This window comes from Dromiciops gliroides, chromosome 4 (genome assembly GCF_019393635.1).
Source record: "Dromiciops gliroides isolate mDroGli1 chromosome 4, mDroGli1.pri, whole genome shotgun sequence".
Lineage (NCBI taxonomy): Eukaryota > Metazoa > Chordata > Mammalia > Microbiotheria > Microbiotheriidae > Dromiciops > Dromiciops gliroides.
This window is the reverse complement of record NC_057864.1, coordinates 141,798,779-141,821,279: the sequence shown is the minus strand read 5'-3', so window position 1 is coordinate 141,821,279 and position 22,501 is coordinate 141,798,779. Positions and strand designations below refer to the sequence as shown.

General features: G+C 36.2%; 1 protein-coding gene across 1 annotated transcript in view; it reads left to right on the top strand.

Annotated features, from left to right (window-relative positions):
• The window catches only part of RYR2 (ryanodine receptor 2), a 758,695-nt gene that overhangs the window by 413,740 nt on the left and 322,454 nt on the right, over positions 1–22,501 (top strand). Inside the window, 2 exon segments of the mRNA XM_044000528.1 lie at positions 3,505–3,608; positions 14,800–14,883. Coding sequence (XP_043856463.1) covers positions 3,505–3,608; positions 14,800–14,883 — 188 coding nt within the window.

Below are 22,501 nucleotides of genomic sequence, written 5' to 3'. Positions count from 1 at the left end.
AAAAATGTGTTCAAAAATATAATTTAGAAGTAGAAACCATAAGTTTTGTTTTCTCATTTAACTATTTATAATGTCTTATTGAATTGGAAAATCTATATTTTCTAAATTAATTCAATATCCCTTTTTGCCATTCATTTTGGTTTTTTACTTTTTTTATTAGTAGCCTGAGCACTTGGTCCCTTTTTGTTATTTTAATAGCCATTCTGCTAAAGGCCAAAGGCAGCTTTCACTGTCTCAGTTCTTACATGTGGGAGATAAAATAAGAAATGAGAAGTAAATGGGTTTTTAATATGCTGAATTTATGGTGTCATAAACATATCTTAATTCATTATTATACAACCATGTCCCACATATAACTTAATCCTTGATTTATCTTATTTAAGAATAATAATTATAATATTATCATTAGTATACTCCTTTTATTCCAAGATTCCAGAATATTTTAAAAGTGTCAAACCAATTTACATAGTAGATAGCGGAATGAATTCTTACTTTATTTCTCAGATGAATAAACTGAGGCACTGAGTGAGCAAATGATTTGCCTGGGTCATATGCTAAGCTGAATATTACAACTCAGATGTTTTGATTCAAAATATCCACAGGTTAAATTGTTATCTTTCCCCCAAACCTTTTCTTGTCTGAACTTTATTACTGTCAATAGTACTACTCTCTTTCTAGTCTCCAAGGCTTGCAACAAAGGCATCATCCTCAGCTCCTCATTATCTCTCCCTTTTCCCCCTATATCTAATCAGTTTTCAAGGCCTGTCAGTTTCACCTTTGCAACATCTCTCAAAAATACCCCCTTGTCTCCTCTGACACTACTACAACCCTGGTGCAAGCCTTCGTCACCTCAACCTCTACTATTTCAATAGCCCATTGGTGGATCTACCTGCCTCATTCTATTCTGCCCTCCATATTCCAGAGTGATTTTCCTTAAATGCAGGTCTTAACATGTCACCCCTCTACTCAAACTCCAGTGGCTTCCTATCACCCTCAAGATCAGATACGAGATCCTCTGGTATTCTAAGCCCTTCATAATCTATCCTCCTTTCTGTCTTTCCAGTCTTCTTATACCTTATATCCCAACATACTCTGTGATCCAGTGTGATTGACATTTTCTGTTACACAAATAAGACATACCATCTCTCAGTACCAGGCATTTTTTTCTGACTGTTCCTGCCTGGGATGCTTTCCCTCCTCATTTCTGCTTTTTGGCTTCCTTTAAGTACCAGCTAATATTAAAGCTTTTATAGGAAGCATTCCCTAGTACCTCTTACTTTTATCGCCTTGCCGGGGCAGCCAGGTGGCACAGTTTATAGAGCACCGGCCCTGGATTCAGGAGGACCTGAGTTCAAATCCAGCCTCAGACACTTAACACTTATTAGCTGTGTGGCCCTGGGCAAGTCACTTAACCCCAATTGCCTCACCAAAAAATACCCAACCAACCAAACAAAAAAACCCTTTTATCGCCTTGCCACCATTAATTCTTTTCTCTTTATCCTAAATATAGCTTTATTATACATATTTGTTTGCTTGTTGCCTCCTTCCCTGACATTAGATAGTGAGTTACCTGAGGAAAGGTGATATCTTTTTTTTTTCCTTTGTATCCTTAGTATTAAGCGCAGTGCTTGTCACATAGTAGGTGCTTAATCAGTGTAATTGACTGACTGACTAATAGTTCTTTGCTGTCACAAAAGTGCTACTATGAAAATTTTGGTATATATGAATTTTTTATTTCTGTCTTTGACCTTTTTTGGGTATATGCCTAGAAGTGGCACTTCTGGGTTAAGGAGTAAGGACCTTTTTTGACATGACTTCAAATTACTTTCCCAACTAGTTGAACAAATATATGGCTCTACCAGGAGTACATTAGTGTGTTCATCTTTCTATACATCATTTCTCATATAGATTATTGAAATATGATAAAACGTGATTCAGGAATAAAGAATGGGAGAGGCGAAAGATTTATAGCCTCATGCCTTTATGTAAAGGCTTTCTTTATTAAAATAATTTGCAAATGCTGGACATAACAACCACACTGGAAAAAAATCTAAAATGGGTCATAGCTTAACAGATTAAGAAAGAATTGTTACTGAAGTTGGAGCTATCCCAGTTATCAGTAATATATGTATAGTCAGAGCATCAACTTGCTAAAATTAAGATCAGAATTATTTTTTTAAAGAAGAAAGAATAATGATAAAAAGGTCTATCATAAAGTTGAAACAACTTGACTCTGTCTGAGCTGTTTAAACAAATAATTGGTGAACAAAGATGGAAAAATATTAAAAAGCACTTATAATACTTAAAATTACCTGCACTTATAATTTATTTAAAAAGTTTAACCAGTGTAATTTAATTGCCACATCAAGAAAACCAAAGGATCCTAGAAACTGCTGTATTTAGCAAATATTTGACTAGCTTGCCAAATACTGAGATGATGCCTGCCAAAGGTAAATAGTAGGATATAATATTAAATTCTTTGTAGAATCCTATGAAGGATTTTCACTTATTTTAAGCATATCATCTCATAAAGCAATGAAAATAGGGGACAAGGCAGGGGAATCTTTCGATGGAGTTGAAACTGGGCAGAGCAGCAGATATAAAGTGGAGTCACATTATTTCATATTAAGAAGACAGAAAAGGAAAATGACAAATGCTAGAGAGGATATGGGGGAAGGGGTGCACGAATGCATTATTGGCTGGTGGAGTTTTGAACTAGTCTTACCCTTCTGGAAAACAACTTGGAACTATGCCCAAAGGGCTATAAAACTGTGTTTGCCCTTTGACACAAAAATGCCACCACTAGGTCTGTATTGCAAAGAGATCAAAATAAAATGAAAAGACCTATATGTGCAAAATATTTATAGCAGCTGGCAAAGAATTGGGAACTGAAGGGAGGCCCATCAATTAGGGTATGACAGAACAAGTTGTGGTATATGACTGATGTCATACTATTGTGTTGAAAGAAATGATTAAGGGGATGGTTTCAGAAAAACCTGGCAAGACTTGTATGAACTGATGCCAAGTGAAATGAGCAGGATGAGAACAATTTATATAGTAATAGCAATATTGTAAAGGTGATCAACTTTGAAGAACTTAGTAACTCTAGTCAACACAGTGACTTAACACAGTTCCAAAGGGCTTATGATGAAATATACTATCCATCTCCAGATACAAAGCCATTGGATTCACAGTACAGAATGAAACATATTTCTTCCTTTTCTCCTTCCCTCTCTTCCTTCTTTTTTTCCTTTTCTCTTTTTTTTGTTCTGTTCTTTCTTTTGTTTTTCTTTTGTTTTTCTGTTCTTTCTTCCTTTCTTAAATGCCAAATGAGGAAATATTTTTTGTATGACTATATGCATTTGTAATGGGTTTTGTATTTCTTATCTTCTCAATGAACTAGAAAGGGAGAAAGTAGAAAGAGAGAATTTGCTATGACTAAAGCCCAAATAGTTTGATAAGTCACATTATTTCAATTTATATTAACTACCTACTATTTTTCAGGTCAGAGATGACAACAAGAGACAACACCCCTGCTTGGTAGAATTTTCTAAGCTTCCAGAACAGGAACGCAATTACAATTTACAGATGTCCCTTGAGACCCTCAAGTAAGTTTCCTGGATGTTTTATCCTATACTTGCATTGTAAGGAAAAGGGGGATAAATTTTATAAAATAATTGTAATTTTTTGTCAGTTTATTGCTAATTCAAGTTGCACAAATCCATAACAGACTGGTTAGATAATGTATTTGATTTAATACTTATTTGTCACAGGGGAATAAGTGGTGGGGGTCCCTTAGGTATTCCTCTTTAAAGAATTACACGCTCTCACACACAATTCAATTAGAAAAAAAATAGTCTTTTATTTGGGTGCTAGAGAAAGTGACCAAGAAGAAAATCAAAGATTCCCTGGAGGGGAGAAAATGGCTTAGAGACAAGATTCTCTGAGGCACAATTCTCCTTGAAAAGAAGAAAGGCAAAAGCTTTTATAGATGGTAGATGGGGTGACCACCTGACAATGGAAAGTTCCCTTTGGGGGTGGGGAAGGCTTGAATGAAGGGTGGTGGTGGTCCAGACTTCTGGAGTTATCTCTGGCCCCTGGTGCTGATCAGGCAACAGCCACACCTAATGGGTTTATCTCTCTTACTTTTTAATTTAAAATTTTTTTTTATTGAATAGAATTTTATTTTCCAAATTATATGTCAAAACAAATTTTAACATCAATTTTAAAAAAATTTGTGTTCCAATTTCTCTTCCTCCTCCATTCCCACCCCCCACCCACTAGAACTCAAGCATTTAAAAATAAGTTATTCGTGAGTAGTCATGGAAAACATTCCCACATTAGCTAGGTTGTAAGAGAAAACAGTCAAAAAACTCCCAAAACTTCAGATTGAGGAATTGTCAAAGAGGAAAAAAAATTTTTTAAAAATGTGTTTCCAGGGGCAGCTAGGTGGCGCAGTGGATAGAGCACCGACCCCAGAACCAGGAGCACCCGAGTTCAAATTCGGCCCCAGACACCCAACACCCACCAGCTGTGTGACTCTGGGCAAGTCACTCAACCCCAATTGCCTCACCAAAAAAAAAAGAAAAAAAGAAAAAAAATGTGTTTCCATCTATTTTCAGATATTATCACTTCTTTCTCTATAGATGGGTTGCCATTTTCATAAGTCCTTCAGGTTTATATTGGATCATTACCTTGCTGAAAATAACCACATGCTTTCCAGCAGATCATCTTACACTATTGCTGTCATTTTGTATACAGTACATTTCACACTGCTTCAGTTCATGTAGGTCTTTCCAGGTTTTTCTGATAGTATCCTGTTCATCATAACCTAAACTTGACAAAGAATTTTCTTCACATTAGCCCAGCAAAGTAGGTACCATACATTTTGCCATTATATTCCATCATCATAACTATTTCCCTCCCTCCTATTCCCTTCCTATGATATTTACTCTATTTTCTATCTTCTTTTAAACTATTCCTCCTCAAAAGTTTTTTTTTTTTTACTTCTGATTGTCCCCTCCCCTACTCTGCACTCCCTTTTTCTTCACCCTTCCTTCCTTATCCTCTTCCCCTCATATTTTCTTGTAGGGTTAAATAGATTACTCCTTGCAACTGGGTGTGAATGTTATTTCCTCCATGAGACAACTCTGATGAGTTTAAGGTCTTTGAGCTAATTCTGTGTTCCAAATTTTCTTCCTCCCTCTCTCCTCAACCCTCGCTATGAAATCAAGCAATTCATTATGTCATCCTTGTGCAGTTGTGCAGAACATCTTTACCTTCCTCAAAAGTATTTTGCTTTTTACTGCTCTCTCACCCAATCTGCCCTTCCCTCTTTCTCCTCTCCCCCCACCCCTTTTCTCCCTCCCCTCCCTCAGGGCAAAAATATATTACTATACCCACTTGAGTATGTATGTTAGTCCTTCTTTGAGTCAATTCTGATGACATTAAGGTTCACTCACTCCCCAATTCCTTCCCCCTCTTCCCCTCCCCTCCATAAGCTTTTTTCTTGTTTCCTTAATGTGAACAACCTCTCCCCAGACCATCTCTCCCCTTCTTCCTTCCCCAGTCTATTTCTCCTATACCTCAACCCTATTTTAAAGATGTCATTATGGGTTAGTTAGGTGGCACAGTGGACAGTGCACCAGCCCTGGACCCAGGAGGCCCCAAGCCCAAATCCGTCCCCAGACATAAGACATCCCACAAAAAACAAAACATAAATGCTTTACAGATATCATCCCTTCACATTCAGTTCAGACCTGTGTCTTCTGTTAATTCTTTACTGAGATAGTTCTTATGAGTTTGAAGTATTATCTTCCCATGTAGGAATATAAACAGTTTGATCTTTTAATATCCCTCATGAAGTCTTTTTCCTGTTTATCTTTTTATGCTTCTCCAGGGTCTTGAAAGTCAAATTTTCTATTCAATTCAGGTCTTTTCATAACAAATGCCTGAAAGTCTTCTTTCTCATTGAAATTCCATGTTTGTCTCTGAAAGATGATGCTTAGTTTTGCTGGGTACATGATTTTTGGCTGTAGTCCCAGTTCCTTTGCCCTCTGGAATATCATATTCCATGCCCTTTGGTCGTTTAATGTAGAAGCTGCTAGATCTTGCTTTATCCTTATTGGAGTTCCACAGTATTTAAATTCCTTTTTTCTAGCTGCTTGCAATATTTTCTCCTTGACCTGGGAGTTCTGGAATTTGGCTACAATATTCCTGGAGGTTTTCCTTTTGGGATCTCTTTCAGGAGGTGATTGGTGGATTCTTTCAATTTCTATTTTAGCTTCTGCTTCTAGAATATCAGGGCAATTTTCCTTCACAATCTCTTGGAGGATGGTGTCTAAGCTCTTGTTTTGGTCATGTTTTTCAGGTAGTCCAATGCTTTTCAAATTATCTCTCCTGGATTTATTTTCCAGGTCATCTGTTTTTCCAAGGAGATATTTCACATTGCCCTCTATTTTTTCATTCAATTGGATTTGCTTTACTGTGTCTTGGTTTCTCATAAGGTCACTAGCTTCCATTTGTTCAATCCTAATTCTTAGGCAGTTATTTTCATCAGACAGTTTTTTAATCTCCTTTTCCATTTGGCTTTTCAAACTGTTGACTTTTTTCTCATGACTCTCCTACATTGCTCTCATTTCTCTTTCCATTCTTTCCTCCTTTTCTCTACATCTTCTTTCTATTTCTCCTACTTTGTCTTCAAAGTCCCTTTTGAGAGCTTCCATGGCCTGAGACCAGTTCATATTTTTCTTGGAAGCTTTGGATGTTGGAGCTTTGACCCTGTTATTATCTTCTTCTTCTGAGGATGTGTTGTGGTCTACCTTTCCCCCAAAGAAGTTTTTCATGGTCTTCTGCTTTCTCTGCCTACTCATCCTGGCTTACTATTTCTTGGCTTTTTACTCCTTGTTAAAGTGTAGCGCTGCTTCCAGGACACACTGTTCGTGCTACAGTGTGGCCCAGGGGGTGATTGGGCTTCTTCTCAGCCTGCCTGGCTTGTGAGTAATCTCCCTTACTTTTTAGGTATGTCCATCCTGATAGCTAGTTGGCCCAACCCCCATGTCATTTATGAAACTGGATATTTTTCTAATGTTCTTTTTTACTTAACTTTCCTGGCAATGTTATGTTAGTGTATCTTCTAATATACTACTTGATTTATAAGTATATTGTCAGGCAAGCAGTTTTTTTGGTTTTGTTTTTGTTTTTTTGTGAGGCAATCGGGGTTAAGTGACTTGCCCAGGGTCACACAGCTAGTAAGCGTTAAGTGTCTGAGGCCAGATTTGAACTCAGGTCCTCCTGAACCCAGGGCCAGTGCTCTCTCCACTGTGTCACCTAGCTGCCCCAGGCAAGCAGTTTTTTAAACCACAAGCTTTATATTGATGCGAGTTGCTTATATTATAAAAAGGCTAATTTTCTTTTATTAATATAATTTATTTTCATATTAATTTCATTTATATCATCCTTTCCTACCCATTGATCTATCCCTTATTATTGTCATCATTGTTATCATCATGATCCTGGTTCTGATCATCATGACCATCACCAATCATCATTATCATTCTCTCTTTTTTTTTTCTGATAAAAGTATTTTTTTTTCAGTTACATGTAAAGATAGTTCTCAACATTTGTTTATACAAGCTTTCCAATTTCAGATTTTTCTCCCTCCCTCCCCTCCCTCTCCTCACCCCTAGACAGCAGGTAATCTGATATAGGTTATATATATATATATATATATATATATATATATATATATATATATATATATATATAAAACATTAAACATATTTCTGCATTAGTCATGCTATATGAGAAAAATCAGAGCAATGAGGAAAAATCTCAAAATAGAAAAACAACAGCACCAAAACCAAAAGAAATAGTATGGTTCCATCAGCATCTATACTCCACAGTTCTTTTTTTTTTTTCTGGATTTGGAGATCCTCTTCCCTGGAACTCTTCTGTACCATTGCATTGGTGAGAAGAATCTAGTCCATCACAGTAGATCAACACACAGTGTTGCATCATTATCATTCTCAACAAGCATTTATTAATCTGTTCTCAGGTACTAAGTGCAAGGGATACAAAGAAAAGCAAAAAAAAAATGTCCCAGCCCTCCTGGGACTCATATTCTAATGGAGGAGACAATGTGTAAAAAGCAATTTGCATTTGAATATCATTTGTAACAAAAGTAAAAGGAATAAAAAAGAAAGAGGAAAAAGGAATAGTTTAGCAGAACTAACATATCAGTCTTGACTGACAGAATATGCAGTATTCCACACTCACAGTTTCTCATCTCTGCAAATAAGGGAGGAGGTACATTTTCTCATCTCTTCTTGGAGTCTAAGCTTGGTAATTAGAAAGAATTCAGTTTCATTTTATTTTCTTTTTTTTCCCCAGAGGCATTTCTTTCCATTTATATTGTTGTAGTTACCATATATTTTGCTTTCCTGATTCTGCTAATCTCATTTTGTGTTAGTTCACAAGTCTTGCCATATTTCCCTGAATTCTTCATATTCAGTACTTCTTATATTTATGTATTACGGTTTGCTTAATTATTACCTAATCAGTGGGATATACTAAATTCCCCCAATTTTTACTACCATAAATGCTATGGTTATGAATATTTTGATATATATTTCTTTTTTTCTGTGGCTTCCTTATGGTATACACATAGCAGGGAGAACTCTGTGTCAAAGGATATAAACATTGTAATGGGGGAAATGGGGTATGGGGTTGGTTTGGAGTTGGGGTTCTTAGGAATTCCTTTTTAAAGAATTACACCCTCTTGCACACAAAAGTAGTTAGAATAAGGTGGTAGTTTATTTAGAAGCAAGGGAAGGGAAGGGGGGAGGGAAGGGAAACCATGAAAGAAATTCTTGGACTTCTCATGGGGAGACCAGGCACTAGGCAAGTGGCTCAGAGGTCCCAATCTCCTGGAGCAGGAGAATGGCAGGTACTTTTACAGAGGACTGATGGGGGAAGGGGTGACCATTTGACTGTGGAAAGTTCCTTTAGTGAGGGAGGACCATCTCCCACTGGTAGTAGCTGGGGGAATTGGGTGAGGGGTGGCCACAGATCTCTCTTCAGGACACAAAGGCCACAGCCACACCCAAATTTATCTCCCCAGGGGTAAGGGAGACCAGAATGAAGGGTGGAGGGCCCAAAGCTAGCTCAGTCCAAACTGGTTCTGCTTATCTCTCTAGGGTATCTGTCCTCTGGTTTAGTTTCTCAAGGAGATTCCTTGATGTGCCCCAGAGAACTTCTGGGGTGCTCTGCACCCCCATGACATGTTAGACAATTTTCTAGCACAATTTCAAAAAAATTATACAGAATAGTGAATGGTTGTGCCAATTCACAGTTCTGTCTGTAGTCTGTCAGTATGCTTGTATTTCCACAGGGTTGGGTTTTTATTTCTCATTTCTCTTTTTAGGGATATGAAGTTATTTGAAAGACTAATTGACTAATTTTCAGAAGTCTTGCAAAATGGCCTTGTGAAATTTGCCAAATTGCTTTTTGCATGTTACAATTATAATAGGTAATAGAATATTTGAAATTTTTAAAAAGCAAGAAAATATTTTTGATAGATTTGTCAATATGTATAGTAATTTTTTTCTTTATCCATAAAGCCTTACAGGTATGCTACTTTATTCATTTAGATTAATATCTTAAAACATTTTTCTATTTATTTTAGATGAGGTAAGGATATAATGAAAACTTTTTATTTGGTTAACCTGTAAAGTCAGTTCTGTGGACAATGGTTAATTTGAGACTTGCATTATTACACATTTGCATGTTAATTAAATGTTTTCATTCCCCTTTCTTGCCAAATTACTACAAGGTAATCTTTAGTGCTTCTTTAATTTACTCACTGTCCTGTCATTGAACTCCCTACCTTCCCATTATTTTCCCCCTTTCTTTTACTGAAATTGCTCTCCTTCTAAGCAATCAATGTTTACTTAATTAGTAAATCCAATGGAGTTCTGTCCATTGAACTTTGTTGTACTTAACATTATTCACCATCTTCTGCTCATTAATATTCTTTAATTACACAGCTGCTACAAAATTATTCTTGCATCTTTTTTTTCTACCTTTCAGAATACTCTTTAGTTTTACAGGTGAACAAAATTTTCTTTCTCATGTTTCCTATTCTTTGACCCTTTTCTTTTTATGTGTAAATATTTCCTTTAGCCTTGTTATTTATATTCCACCAATTCAGTTCTTACTTCTTTGTAGATGAATCCCATATTTTGGCTCCATGAGATTTCTTTTCTTTTTTCTTTTTTCTTTTTTTTGCCAAGCAATGGGGGTTAAGTGACTTGCCCGGGGTCCCATAGCTAGTAAGTATCAAGTGTTTGAGGCTGGATTTGAACTCAGGTCCTCCTGAATCCAGGGCTGGTGCTTTATCCACTGTGCCACCTAACTTCCCCCCTCCATGAGATTTCAAAGTAGCAGCATTTTCTTTTGTTTTTGTTTTGCAGGCAATGGGGGTTAAGTGACTTGCCCAAGGTCACACAGCTAGTAAGTGTCAAGTGTTTGAGGCTCGATTTGAACTCAGGTACTCCTGAATCCAGGGCCGATGCTTTAACCACTGCGCCATCTAACTGCCCCCCCTCCATGAGATTTCAAGAAACAATAAGACAAAGCCAAAAAACTGAAAAAAAAAATAGACAAAAATGTGAAATGTCATAGAAAAATAACAACTGGGAAAATAGACTAGGGAGAGATGATTTAAGAATTATTGAACTACCAGAAAGCTATGATTTTTAAAAAAAGAACCTGGACATCATATTTCAAGAAATTATAAAGGAAATCTGCCTACATATCTTACAGCCAGAGTGCAAAATAGAAACTGAATCAACTGATCACCTCCTGAAAGAGATGCCAAAATTAAACCCAGAAATATTAGAGCCAAATTCCAGAACTCCCAAGTTAAGATAAAATATTTCATTCAACCAGAGAGAAACAATTCAAATACCATGAATCCACATTCAGAATCACACAAGATTTAGCAGATCGATACTCACTTAATCCCTATTTGCCTTAGTTCCTTATCTGTAAATGGGGACACACTGGAAAAGGAAATGACAGATCAGTCTAGTATCTTTACCTAGAAAATGTCATGGGCAGAGTCTGTGGAGACTCATAGAGTTGGACATGACTCAATGACTGAATAGCAACAGTGATGATAAAGGAGTGGTTGGACTTGGAGTATGATACTCAGCAAGGCAAAGGATCTAATGTTAGAACTAAAAGTAACCTATCCAGTGTAGCCTAGGAGGAAAGTGGGCATTTAATGAAATAGAGGACTTTCAAGCATTCCTGATGAAAAAGCCAGAGCTGAATAGAAAATCTGATATTCAAATACAATACTCATGAAAAGCATAAACCTTAGTGTGAAATTATAAGGAACTTAATCATGTTAAACTAACTATATTCCAAATATGATGCATATAACCCCCAAAAGAAGATACATGTAACTGCTAAGAATTTTATCATATTAGGGAAGTTAGTCTATTTAGAGTGCATGAGTGTCATTGTGTTATATTGTAATGATCACAAAAGAAAAATAGAAGACTGAGAAGGATGTTATATACTGAAAAAAGGAGGGAGAGAGGAAGAGTGGGGGAAATTATCTCACATGAAAGAGGTACAGAAGAAAGTTTAAAATGGGGGGGCTCAGGAAGAACAAACAATGCTTGAACTTTACTTTCATCTGAACTGGTTTAAAGCGGAAATTAAAGGGATATACATGCAAAACCACATATATACACACATTTGTGCATATACATATATACACATATAGGAAATACTGTTGAGTATAGAAAGTCGTTTTACACAACAGGGAAACTGGAGGAAAAGGGGTTCAGCAAAAGCAGGGTATTTGTGTATCTGTGTATAATGGATTAGAAACCAGAATCCAATAATATAATGTTTGCAAGAAACACATTTGGAACAGACACAGAGTTAAAATAATGGGCTAGAGTAGAATTTATTGTGCTTCAGCTGAAGTGAAACAGGTAGCAGTAGCAATCAGGATCTCAGACAAAGCAAAAGCAAAAATAGACCTAGTTAAAGCAGATAATAAGGGAAAATACATTTTGCTAAAATGTACCATGGACAATGAAGTAATATCAGTTCTAAAAATTTATGAACGAAATGGAATATCATCCAAATTCTTGAAGTAAAAGTAAAATGAATTAATAAGAGAAATAGACAGTAAAGCTATATTAGTAGGGGTACTCAATTTAGTCCTCTCAGATGTAGATGCAACTAATCACAAAATAAATAAGAAAGAAGTTATGGGAATGAATAGAAGTTTTAATGTTCATTTCTCTAATCAATAGTGGTTTAGAGTATTTTTTTCATATGACTACAAATAGTTTTGATTCTTTATTTGAAAACCACCTATTCATATTCTTTGACAAATTGAGGAATTACTTGCATTCTTCTTTGGTTCAGTTTTCTATATATTTGAGAAATGAGGCCTTTATGAGGGAAACTTGCTGTAATTCCTCCCCCCCCCCCCCAGTTTTTCTGCTTTCCTTCTAATCTTCGTTGCATTGATTTTGTTTGAAAGTGATTAAAAAGAGTTAAAAACTATTAACAACCACATGAAATAATGCTCCAAGTGAGCAACTGTAAAGCAGCTAGGAGATCTAATTGATAGAGCACTGAACCTGAATTTAGGAAGATCTGAGCTTAAATTTGACTTCACACACTAAGTAGCTATATGATCCCAAACAAGTCACTTATCCTTTATCTGTCTCACTTTCCTTACTTATAAAAAGAGAATAATAAAAACACCTACCTCCCATGGTTGTTGTAAGAATAAAACAAAATAATAGTTGTATAATATTTTACAAAATTTAAAACATGATAGCTTAATACCATTACTTGTATTATAAGTGTAAATCAAATTATATTTGAGGTTTCATCTCAGATTCAGAAAATTCACAGAAATGACAAAACAAAAGAGGTGTTTTGGAAATAAAGGCCCAATAATGTATTATTGGTGGAGCTATGAATTAGTACAACCATTCTGGAAAACATTTAAGAAACTACATGAAAAAAAATGCTTAGTATGCTTATGCACTTTCGACTCACAGATTCTACTCCTAGATTTCTACTCCAAGGAAGTCATTGACAATAAAGGCTCCATATAGACCAAAATATTTATAGGAATCCTTTTTATGGTAACAAAGATTTAGAAACAAAGTAAATATCCATCAATTGGGGAAATATTAAAATAAGTTGTTGTACATGAATGTAATTAAATATTATTGTGTTGTAAAAACCAATGAATATGATGAATACCAAGAATCATGGAAAGATTTACACAAATCCAAGACAAAGTGAAATAAATAAAATAAAGAAAACACTATGTATAATGACATCAATGTAAATAGAAAGAATAGCAACTACAAAACAATTGAGTGAATGTTGCAAAATTACAACAATTCTTTGTCCACATGATATCTTCTTTTACTCTTTTGCAAAGATATGTGTTAGGGAGAATTGGGTTCCATAAGTGTGGAACATTGTATTTTTTTCCAATTTTAGCAACATATTGATTTAGTTTTGCTGATTTTTTCCCCTTTGATTACTTTTTTTGCTTTAAAAAGGGTCATTTAAAAATTGTTGAGGGATAGGTCTTGGGAGTGAGGTGAAGGGATACAGGGGAAAATTTAGGTGATGTAAAAACAAAATATATCCATAAAATGTATTTTTAAAACCAGTTTGGTAACATATCAGAATGTATTATAATAAATTATTATAATAAATTGTATACTTTCAGAATGGGGATGGCAATAGGAGGGAAACAGATTATGGGAAAATAATCAGGAAAAAAATGAAAATACTATGTTTTTTTCCTATTCCTTCTTACAAGATTTGACTGATTTCCTATTTCCAAAGAAAGGTACTGAGGGGCAGCTAGGTGGTGCAGTGGGCAAAGCACTGGCCCTGGATTCAGGAGGACCTGAAATCCAGCCTCAGGCACTTGATACTAGCTGTGTGACCCTGGCCAAGTCACTTAACCCTCATTGCCCCCCCTCCCCCCACCAAAAAAAAAAATCCAACCCCAAAGAAAGGTACTGGTACCCTATAGTGGCACATTATAAAGAGAGACTAATTTTCATGGGCATCACATCTCCTGTCTCAGTGCCATTTCATTAATTATTCCCCCCATGCCTGGAAAACATTCTCTTAACTACCTCTTCTGGCCTTTCTTTCAGTGCTAAGTAGGTACTTGGTACTACTTAAAGTACCACTTCCTAGGAAAGTTTTACCTGATCTCAACTTGTTATTGCTCTTTCTGTCCCTAATTCAGCTTGCATTTATGTTTTCATGTTACACAGAATTAAGAAATTTGAGTACAGGAACTTTTCTTTTGTTCTTTTGTCTTTAGTTCCTTGTATTTTGTAAATACTTAATAAAACTTTGTTGAATTGAATTGGTTTACCTATTAAAAACAAAATAGAAAGACCAGCCTCTGCATTGTTCAGAGTTTTTTTTGGGGAAAAAAAAGGAACACAAAATTTAGTGAATGTGTTACAGGAGACAGAAAAAATATTCTAAAAGGAAATAAAACCATCTAGAAGAAGGGAAAAACAAAGGTCCACAGCTGATACCAACTGGTTACATAGCCCTAAAATGTATTGAGAAACCTTTCAGTTATCTGAAAGTATAGTTGTATGACTGTTGTATGACTCTAGAAGCCTGTATTTCACTTCCATAAACTTTTATGTACTATGTTTCTAAATATAATTGAAATTGGTATAATTTATTTATAATTTTGTTTTCCAGGACTTTGTTGGCCTTAGGCTGTCATGTGGGAATATCAGATGAGCATGCTGAAGAAAAAGTGAAAAAAATGAAACTTCCAAAGAAGTGAGTTCAATTATGATTTCTAAGATAACTTGAAATAGATAGAGTCTGGATAGATTTAGTCCAATCATTTAATCAATAAACATTTATTACGCACTACTGTATACCATATATGACCCTAGGCAATGGGGATAAAAATGCAAACACAAAACAGTCCCTGTCCTCAAGGAGCTTACCTTGAGGTGGAAACAACAAGGCAAGGTAATTTGGTATAGAGTGTGGGGAAGGCACTGGTAGCTGTTGACATCAATAAAAATGAAGGGGAGGAGAAAATACATTTAAGATATGATAGTACTTGTGCAAAGGTAGAGAGAACAGAGATGGAATGTTATGTGTGAGGAGCAGCAAGTTTGGCTTGACTGTAGAAGATGAAAGGGGAGTCATACATATAACAAAACTTGAATGTAGGCTGAAATAAATGCCCCAAAGAGTTTATGTTTGATCAAAGGGCAATAGGGAGGTACTGAAGCTTCTTGAGTAAGAGACTGACTTGATAAGACCTGTATTTTAGGAATATTACCGTGGTCATGTGGAGGATGGATTGGAGAGGAAAGGCACTTAAAGCTTGTTGACTCCCTTAGACAAGGCTATTGCAATAGTCCAGACAAGAGGTTGAGGTTATGATAGATTTAATTAAATTAGGTACTATGTGATTGGACAGAAGGGGAAAGGATAAGAGATGTAAAGGTAGAATAGACAAGACATGGTAACTAAATAGATATGGGGGAATAAAGTGAGGAGTTAATGATGACTTAGAAACTGTGAATCTGGGGTGACTGGAAAGATGATAGTGTCCTCAGTAGAAATGGGAAAGTTCAGAAGAGGAATGGGTTTAGTGGAAAAGAAAATTAATTCTGTTTTGGTTTTGTTGAGTATGAGAATCCTCTGGATTATCCAGTTTGAAATGTCTGATAGACATATGGTAATGTGGGACTGGAGCTCAAGAGAATTAGCAAAACTGAATATGAAGATCTGGGAGCCATCCTGTATAGTGGAGATAACTGATCCTGTGGGAGTAACTGAGGTCACCAAGAGAGACAATGTAGAAAAAAAGAGAAGAGAGCTAAAACCAGAGCCTTAGCATATATGCACAGTTCAGGAGCTGGATATGGATAATGATTTACCAAAAGAAACTTAGAAAAAATGGTAAGTTATATAGAAAAATAGAGAGAATAGATGATGTCTTGAAAACACAAAATTTCCAGAAAAGAGAGGGTGATCAACAGTGTCAAAAGCTTTATTAGATTTGTTAACTTTGGAGAGACCAAAAGTTGAGTATTGCAAAAGATAAAGAAATGAGTGAGGGGAGAGGAAGTGAAGGAAACAAATATAGGGTTGTGGGGGTTTTTCCCCCTCTAGGAATTTGACATAGAAATGGAGGAGAGATGTTGCATGTGGCCTAGAAGGATGTTAGGGTCTAATGAAGAGATTTTAAGGATGGGAGGAACTTTGGTGTGTTTAAAGGCAACATGGAAAGAATCAGTAATTGAAGAGAACTTGAAGATAGGTGAGGAGAATTAAGGTGGGAACAATCTACTGGAGAAGACAAGAGGGAGTAGGACCTAGTATATATGTTGACCTTGACAAGGAGAAGGATTACCCCTTTGTCAGAGACTGAGGTAAATGAGTAGAATATGGGGAATAATATAAAAAAGTTTAAAAGTTGTAGCAAGAGAAGGAGCTTATGGTGAATTATATTGTTTTTCTCAAAAAAGTATAAGACAAGATCCTCAGCTGAGGGGAAGATGGGAAAGGATGAGAGAAGGGAAATCTAATCCTAGGGAAGGAGATGGAATGAATTATGTAAAGAATGAATGAATGTAAAGGAATTATGAAGTTTTTGGTTGTGGAACAAGTGGTTAATGGCGATATTAAAGGTGTGACCATCTCTATGTATAGGCGTGTTGATATAGATGAGTAAGTGGTGGTAGTTAAAGAGTTTGAGGGATTGAGAAGTTCAAGAGTTTTAGTGGACATCAACCTATATATTGAATCTCCTAGTATAAAGGCAGGAATTGAAGTTGAGAAAGGAAGACTGAGTTAGAAACTGAATTCCTTAGGAAGGGACAAAGAATGACTTAGGAAATATTAGATAATTGCCATTGTGATGTGGATAGGATGATAAAATTAGATATAATAAACATCAGAGAAGTTATTTAGTAATAGTGGCAGTGAGGAATATGTAGTATACTAATTCCTCCTTCAAGACCAATGTTTTAGGGGCTACCAGTGTTAGGTTACAACCAGTGCTAGAAATGGTGGCCAGGGATGAAATGTCTTTGGGGGAAGGCACATTTCTCTGGGAAAGATAACATTTTATTAGCAGGGCTGATAATATGAGAATAAGATGGATCAATGGTTGCCTCAGTTCCCAGCCAAAGGCAAAGAATTAGAGATGCAACTCCTTTTTATAAGCATAGAACAAAGAACATGACAGAAAATGTATTACTGGTTATGGAATTAGTAGCATAATAGAGATGAGGAATCATGATTGGTTATGTTAAGGAAAGGAGTTTACATACACTGGGACCCAGACCACCCTATTTTATCTTGAAGGAATGTTTTTTAATGGGTTTATGAGACCCACCTATATCCCAAGGTCATTGATAGTGGACAGTAGGAACAGACTCACAGATGCCTGTGAATGTGATAAGACCGCCTTTGATTAGGCTAAGATGGGACAAGATCAGCTAATCTGCTTTTCAAGGAACATATACATATACCATGAAGTTTCTCAGAAACTGAAGGTATGTCAGTTAATAGGCATTCTTTGGCAAAGTGATAGGCAGTTGATGCTGAGATGACAATTCTCATAGAATTACAATATTTTATGAGAGAAATTAGTTTCTAAACTTTAGCTTAGTTTTTTGGACAATAAACCAGACATCCTTGAAGGATAACTTGGTGGTATAAGGATATAAGACCAGATACCCTCTTATTCACCAGCATTCCCCAAGGGTAGCTAAATTCCTTAAGGCAAGGTTAGAATAGCAAGAGAACTTAGCCCATTATTAGGCTAGCTGAATTCTGAACTAAGTTCAGAAACAGAGATCTGTGACTTATGCAGTTACAGAACAAAAATCAATTAACTGTAAATAGAATCAATAAGGAAATGATACAGCATCGATTTCAGTCTTCTCACTTGACTATATAGATTTGTTTGGGACATTTGTGACATAGGACAGAGGAAAAAAAACTTCTTGTAAATTGAAAAAAACCATGAAAAAATAAAAGATTGTGAGAGGAAGAGGTCTAAATTGAAGAAGTTTGTTAATTAAGAAACAGGGATTCCAGGGGGCATGATGAGTGGTAGAACTAGAGTGGTACATGGGAAGAGCAGGATTGAAGTGAATGGGAGTAAGTCTGGGAAATCAGGCTGTTGGAGTAGGATGCATAGCTTGCTTTTCATGGAGATTGTGAATCAAGAAGGTTATTTGAATTTCCTAATCTTAGATAGATAAATCCAGAAAGATATGCTAGGCTATGCTCATGATTGATAGTCTCAGAAGGTGATGGAAGCAGTTCTTCTGATAATGGCAGGGTGAGGAGTAGAATACTCCAAGTCTTCTGGTTCATCTGGTCTTAATGCTGCCTTTGAGCATGTCCTGGAAAGGTCATTATGGTTTCTGGTATGTGGAGAGGGGTAACAGGGTCTGAGTGGTGGAATGTTCAGAATAGTCAAGTCAATTTGTCTATGTCATGGAGGATGTCTAGTGAAGAGTTCAGAAGGAAAAGGGATTCTCCATGTATGGCTAATTCTTGTTGTTCCCATTTGTGGATGGAATTGTCTTGATTGCATTCATCTTCAGAACACTGAAGAACTTCTTGAGTAAGATATGATTGTATGCTTGGGAAAAGTGGTGGCCTGATCATATAGCAAGAGTAAGAGGAAGCAGATGCTCACTCTCTATAATACATTGGTTCCCCTAATAATGTCAAGAGAGGTAAAGTAATCAATACTGTATGTGAACCTTCTGTCAAGAGTTTATCAAAGGATATAAATATTGCACAGTATGAGAAAGCATGCATAGATTATGATCTGCACGATAGGAAGGGGTACACCTGTTGAGATCACAGATCCATTGCTGTATCTAAAAATGAAGAAAGATCTTAGAACTGTAAGACCTATGATTTGCTTATACAGAAACCATCTAATTAAAAAAAAGAAAAACTCTTTTGCTCTGATAGTTGTTTACCTATAATATTTATCAATCTCTTCTGATATTCCTAAGGCTCATATTTTTGTAGTTTATTATAGTTTTCTTTAGTTTGTAGACATGTGAAAGACATTAGAAATTACCACACACTTTTTCATCAAGGAAATCACATGGTTTGTGGATTTCATAAGAAGGCACACATTTTGACAACTTGCTAACAAATGGCAATTTCACATATTCTTCTGCTGATGTATACTAACACAATACTACTTGGTCATTCCTTAGTTTGATTCACTTGATTGTTGTTCTGAAAGCATATCTTCAGAATGTTGATGTTTAATATGGGATCCACATACCATTTAAATTGCTTTTGATTAGGGGGTGGCTAGGTGGCGCGGTGGATAGAGCACCGGCCCTGGAGTCAGGAGTACCTGAGTTCAAATCTGGCCTCAGACACTTAACACTTACTAGCTATGTGACCCTGGACAAGTCACTTAACCCCAATTGCCTCACTTAAAAAATCAATTGCTTTTGATTAACTTTGAGAAATATGGCAGATTTCCAAACAGCACTCATGTCATATTCTTTGTAGTAATAATATTTAGGCTAATAAAAAGCTTCTATGATTAAAATATTTGTCTTATTTCTTCTGTGCATCTTCTATGGCTAAGTATTAATGAACCTGTAATTTAGTTCAACTTTAAAATTAGAAATTAATATGAAATGGCATTAGGTCAGTCACTTAGCGAATTTGGTAGTTCTGAGTGAAATTTTGTTCGAGAGAATTTAAGCCTCAGATCTAAATAACCTTATTTTTCATTCATTTTATTCTGAGCATACATAGCTAAGATGTAGATTATGGATTGTTCAGACCATGAAGGAGACACATACCCTTCTTTGAAGAAAAATATTGCAGCATGCAAACAACTGTGTACAAATAAGAGCATGTATATATATATATATGTATAGATATATGTATAGATATATGTATAGATAGATATAGATATATATGATAGATGGTAGATACTGATATATAGATGTAGATAGCTATATCTGTATTTATTCATGCTTTTCAATGTGTTTATCTCTATCTATCATCCATGCCTGCCTGTCTGTCTATCTATCTATATATTAAGGAGGACTGGAATTGCTTCTTCAAAGAAGTTGGGTCTTTATCTTAAATATTAAGAAAGCCAGGGAAGCTAAGAGAAAAGATGAGGAAGGATAGAATTTTAGGTTTAGGAGACAAGTAAAAATGCTTAAAGTCAAGAGATGCAGCATCACATGTAATAAAAAACAAGGAAGCCAGTGTCTCTATATTGTAGTGTGTTGTAGATGGGGTGGAGAGTAAGATGTAAGAAGACTGGAAAGGCAGGAAAGGGCTAGGGTAATTGAAGTGTTAGAGGAAAGAAGTGAGTATAAATAAGAGGTGTGAGGAAGATAGAATTGATAGAACTTAAAAACTGATCAGATATGGGGAATGAGAGATAGTGAGGAATCATAAATGATGCCTAGTTTGTGAATGTGGGTGGCTGAGTGAATAATAGTACTCTTGATAGGAATGAGGAGGCTAGGAAAAGCTCACGTTTTGGTAGGAGGGAAGATAATGAGTTCAGTTTTGGAAATGTTGGGTTTTAAGGGGCAGCTAGGTGGCACAGTGGATAGAGTACTGGCCCTGGATTCGGGAGGACCTGAGTTCAAATCTGGCCTCAGACACTTAACACTTACTAGCTGTGTGATCCTGAGCAATTCATTTAACCCCAATTGCCAGAAGAAGAAGAAGAAGAAGAAGAAGAAGAAGAAGAAGAAGAAGAAGAAGAAGAAGAAGAAGAAGAAGAAGAAGAAGAAGAAGAAGAAGAAGAAGAAGAAGAAGAAGAAGAAAAATGGAGGACTGGAAATATTGGGTTTTAAATATCTACTAGGCATTTAGTTTGAGATTTCTAGGAGGCATTTGGAGATGTAAAACTGGAAGTCAGGAGAAAGGTTAGGGCTAGACAAGAATATCTCAGAGTCATCTGCATAGAAATGATAGCTGATGCTATGGAAGCTGATGGGATCACCAAATGAAATACTACAGAGGGTGAAGAGGGCTCAGGGAAGATCCCTGAGATGACGCTATGGTTAGCAGGCCAATATGGTTGGAGAGCTAGTAAAAGATCTAGTAAGAGATAGAGAAGGAGCTATTAGAAAGGTAGTAGAGGGGGCAGGTAGGTGGCACAGTGGATAAAGCATTGGCCCTGGATTCAGGAGGATCTGAGTTCAAATCCGACCTCAGACACTTGACACTTACTAGCTGTGTGACCCTGGGCAAGTCACTTAACCCTCATTGCCCCACAAAAAAAAGAAAGGTATTAGAAGTAGGGGAGAGCTGTGTCATCAAAATCTAAAGAGAAGAGATTATCAAAGAGCAGAAGATGATTGATGGTGTCAAAGACTGCAAAGGGATTAAGAAAGATGAAAATTGAGTAAAGACCTTTAGATTTACAATTGAAATCATTAGTAACTTCGGAGGGAAAAATTTCAGTTGGATTATTACATCAGAACCAGATAGCATAGAGTTCATAAGAGAGTGAGAGGAAAGTGGAGGCACTGATTGCAGATTCTTTTTAAGCAGTTTTGCTGTGATAAGGAGGAGAAACACGGGAACATAAATAAGAAGGATGGGTGGATCAAGTGAGGTGTTTTTGAGAATAGGAGACATGAGCATCTTTGTAGGCAGGAGAAAAGCAGCCACTGGAGAGTGAGAGACTGAAGATTAGGGAGAAAATGGGGATGATAGAAGGAAAAATCTTCTAGAGAAGATGGGGTAGAGTGGAATTACTTGTGTATGTAGAGGGTTTTACCTTGTTAAGGAGAAGGGTAAACTTTTTATTTGAGACTGAGATGAAGGAAGAGATAGTAGTAGAATCTTATAGGAGGAGGGAAGAAGAGGGAACTCTAAAAAAATGGTTTCAATTTTTTCAGTAAATTGTGAGGCAAAATATTCAGCTGAAAGGCCAGCCCAGGAAGGGGAAGCCATAGGAGGTTTCAGGAGGAATGAAAAAGCTGGGTTAGTGAGTGTATTAATGAATAGATTGGGAGGCATTAAAGGATTGCCTTGCTGCAGTAAGGACTCCTTTAAGATAACAAATTTGTAGTGGATCCAGTCAGTACAGTTTAGTGATTTTCTCTAGTTTCATTCAGCAATAAATGAACAGGAGTGAAGGTTGCAGATGGTTAGAGGAATACAAGGGTGAGGCTTGGCAAGGCAAGATCTTTGATGGGATATGGGGACAGATTTTTATTGCTTTACTTCACATAATCTTCTGAGAGATAATAGCTCAGCACAATTTTGCATTAGGTCTTTGGCAGAAATAACTAATTATGGATAAGATAGAAAGCAATCTAGTAGTTCTATCATGAAAAATAATTAAAGCATGCTATAATTCACAAATCCTTTAGAACTGTTAGTGGTCACAACTTTA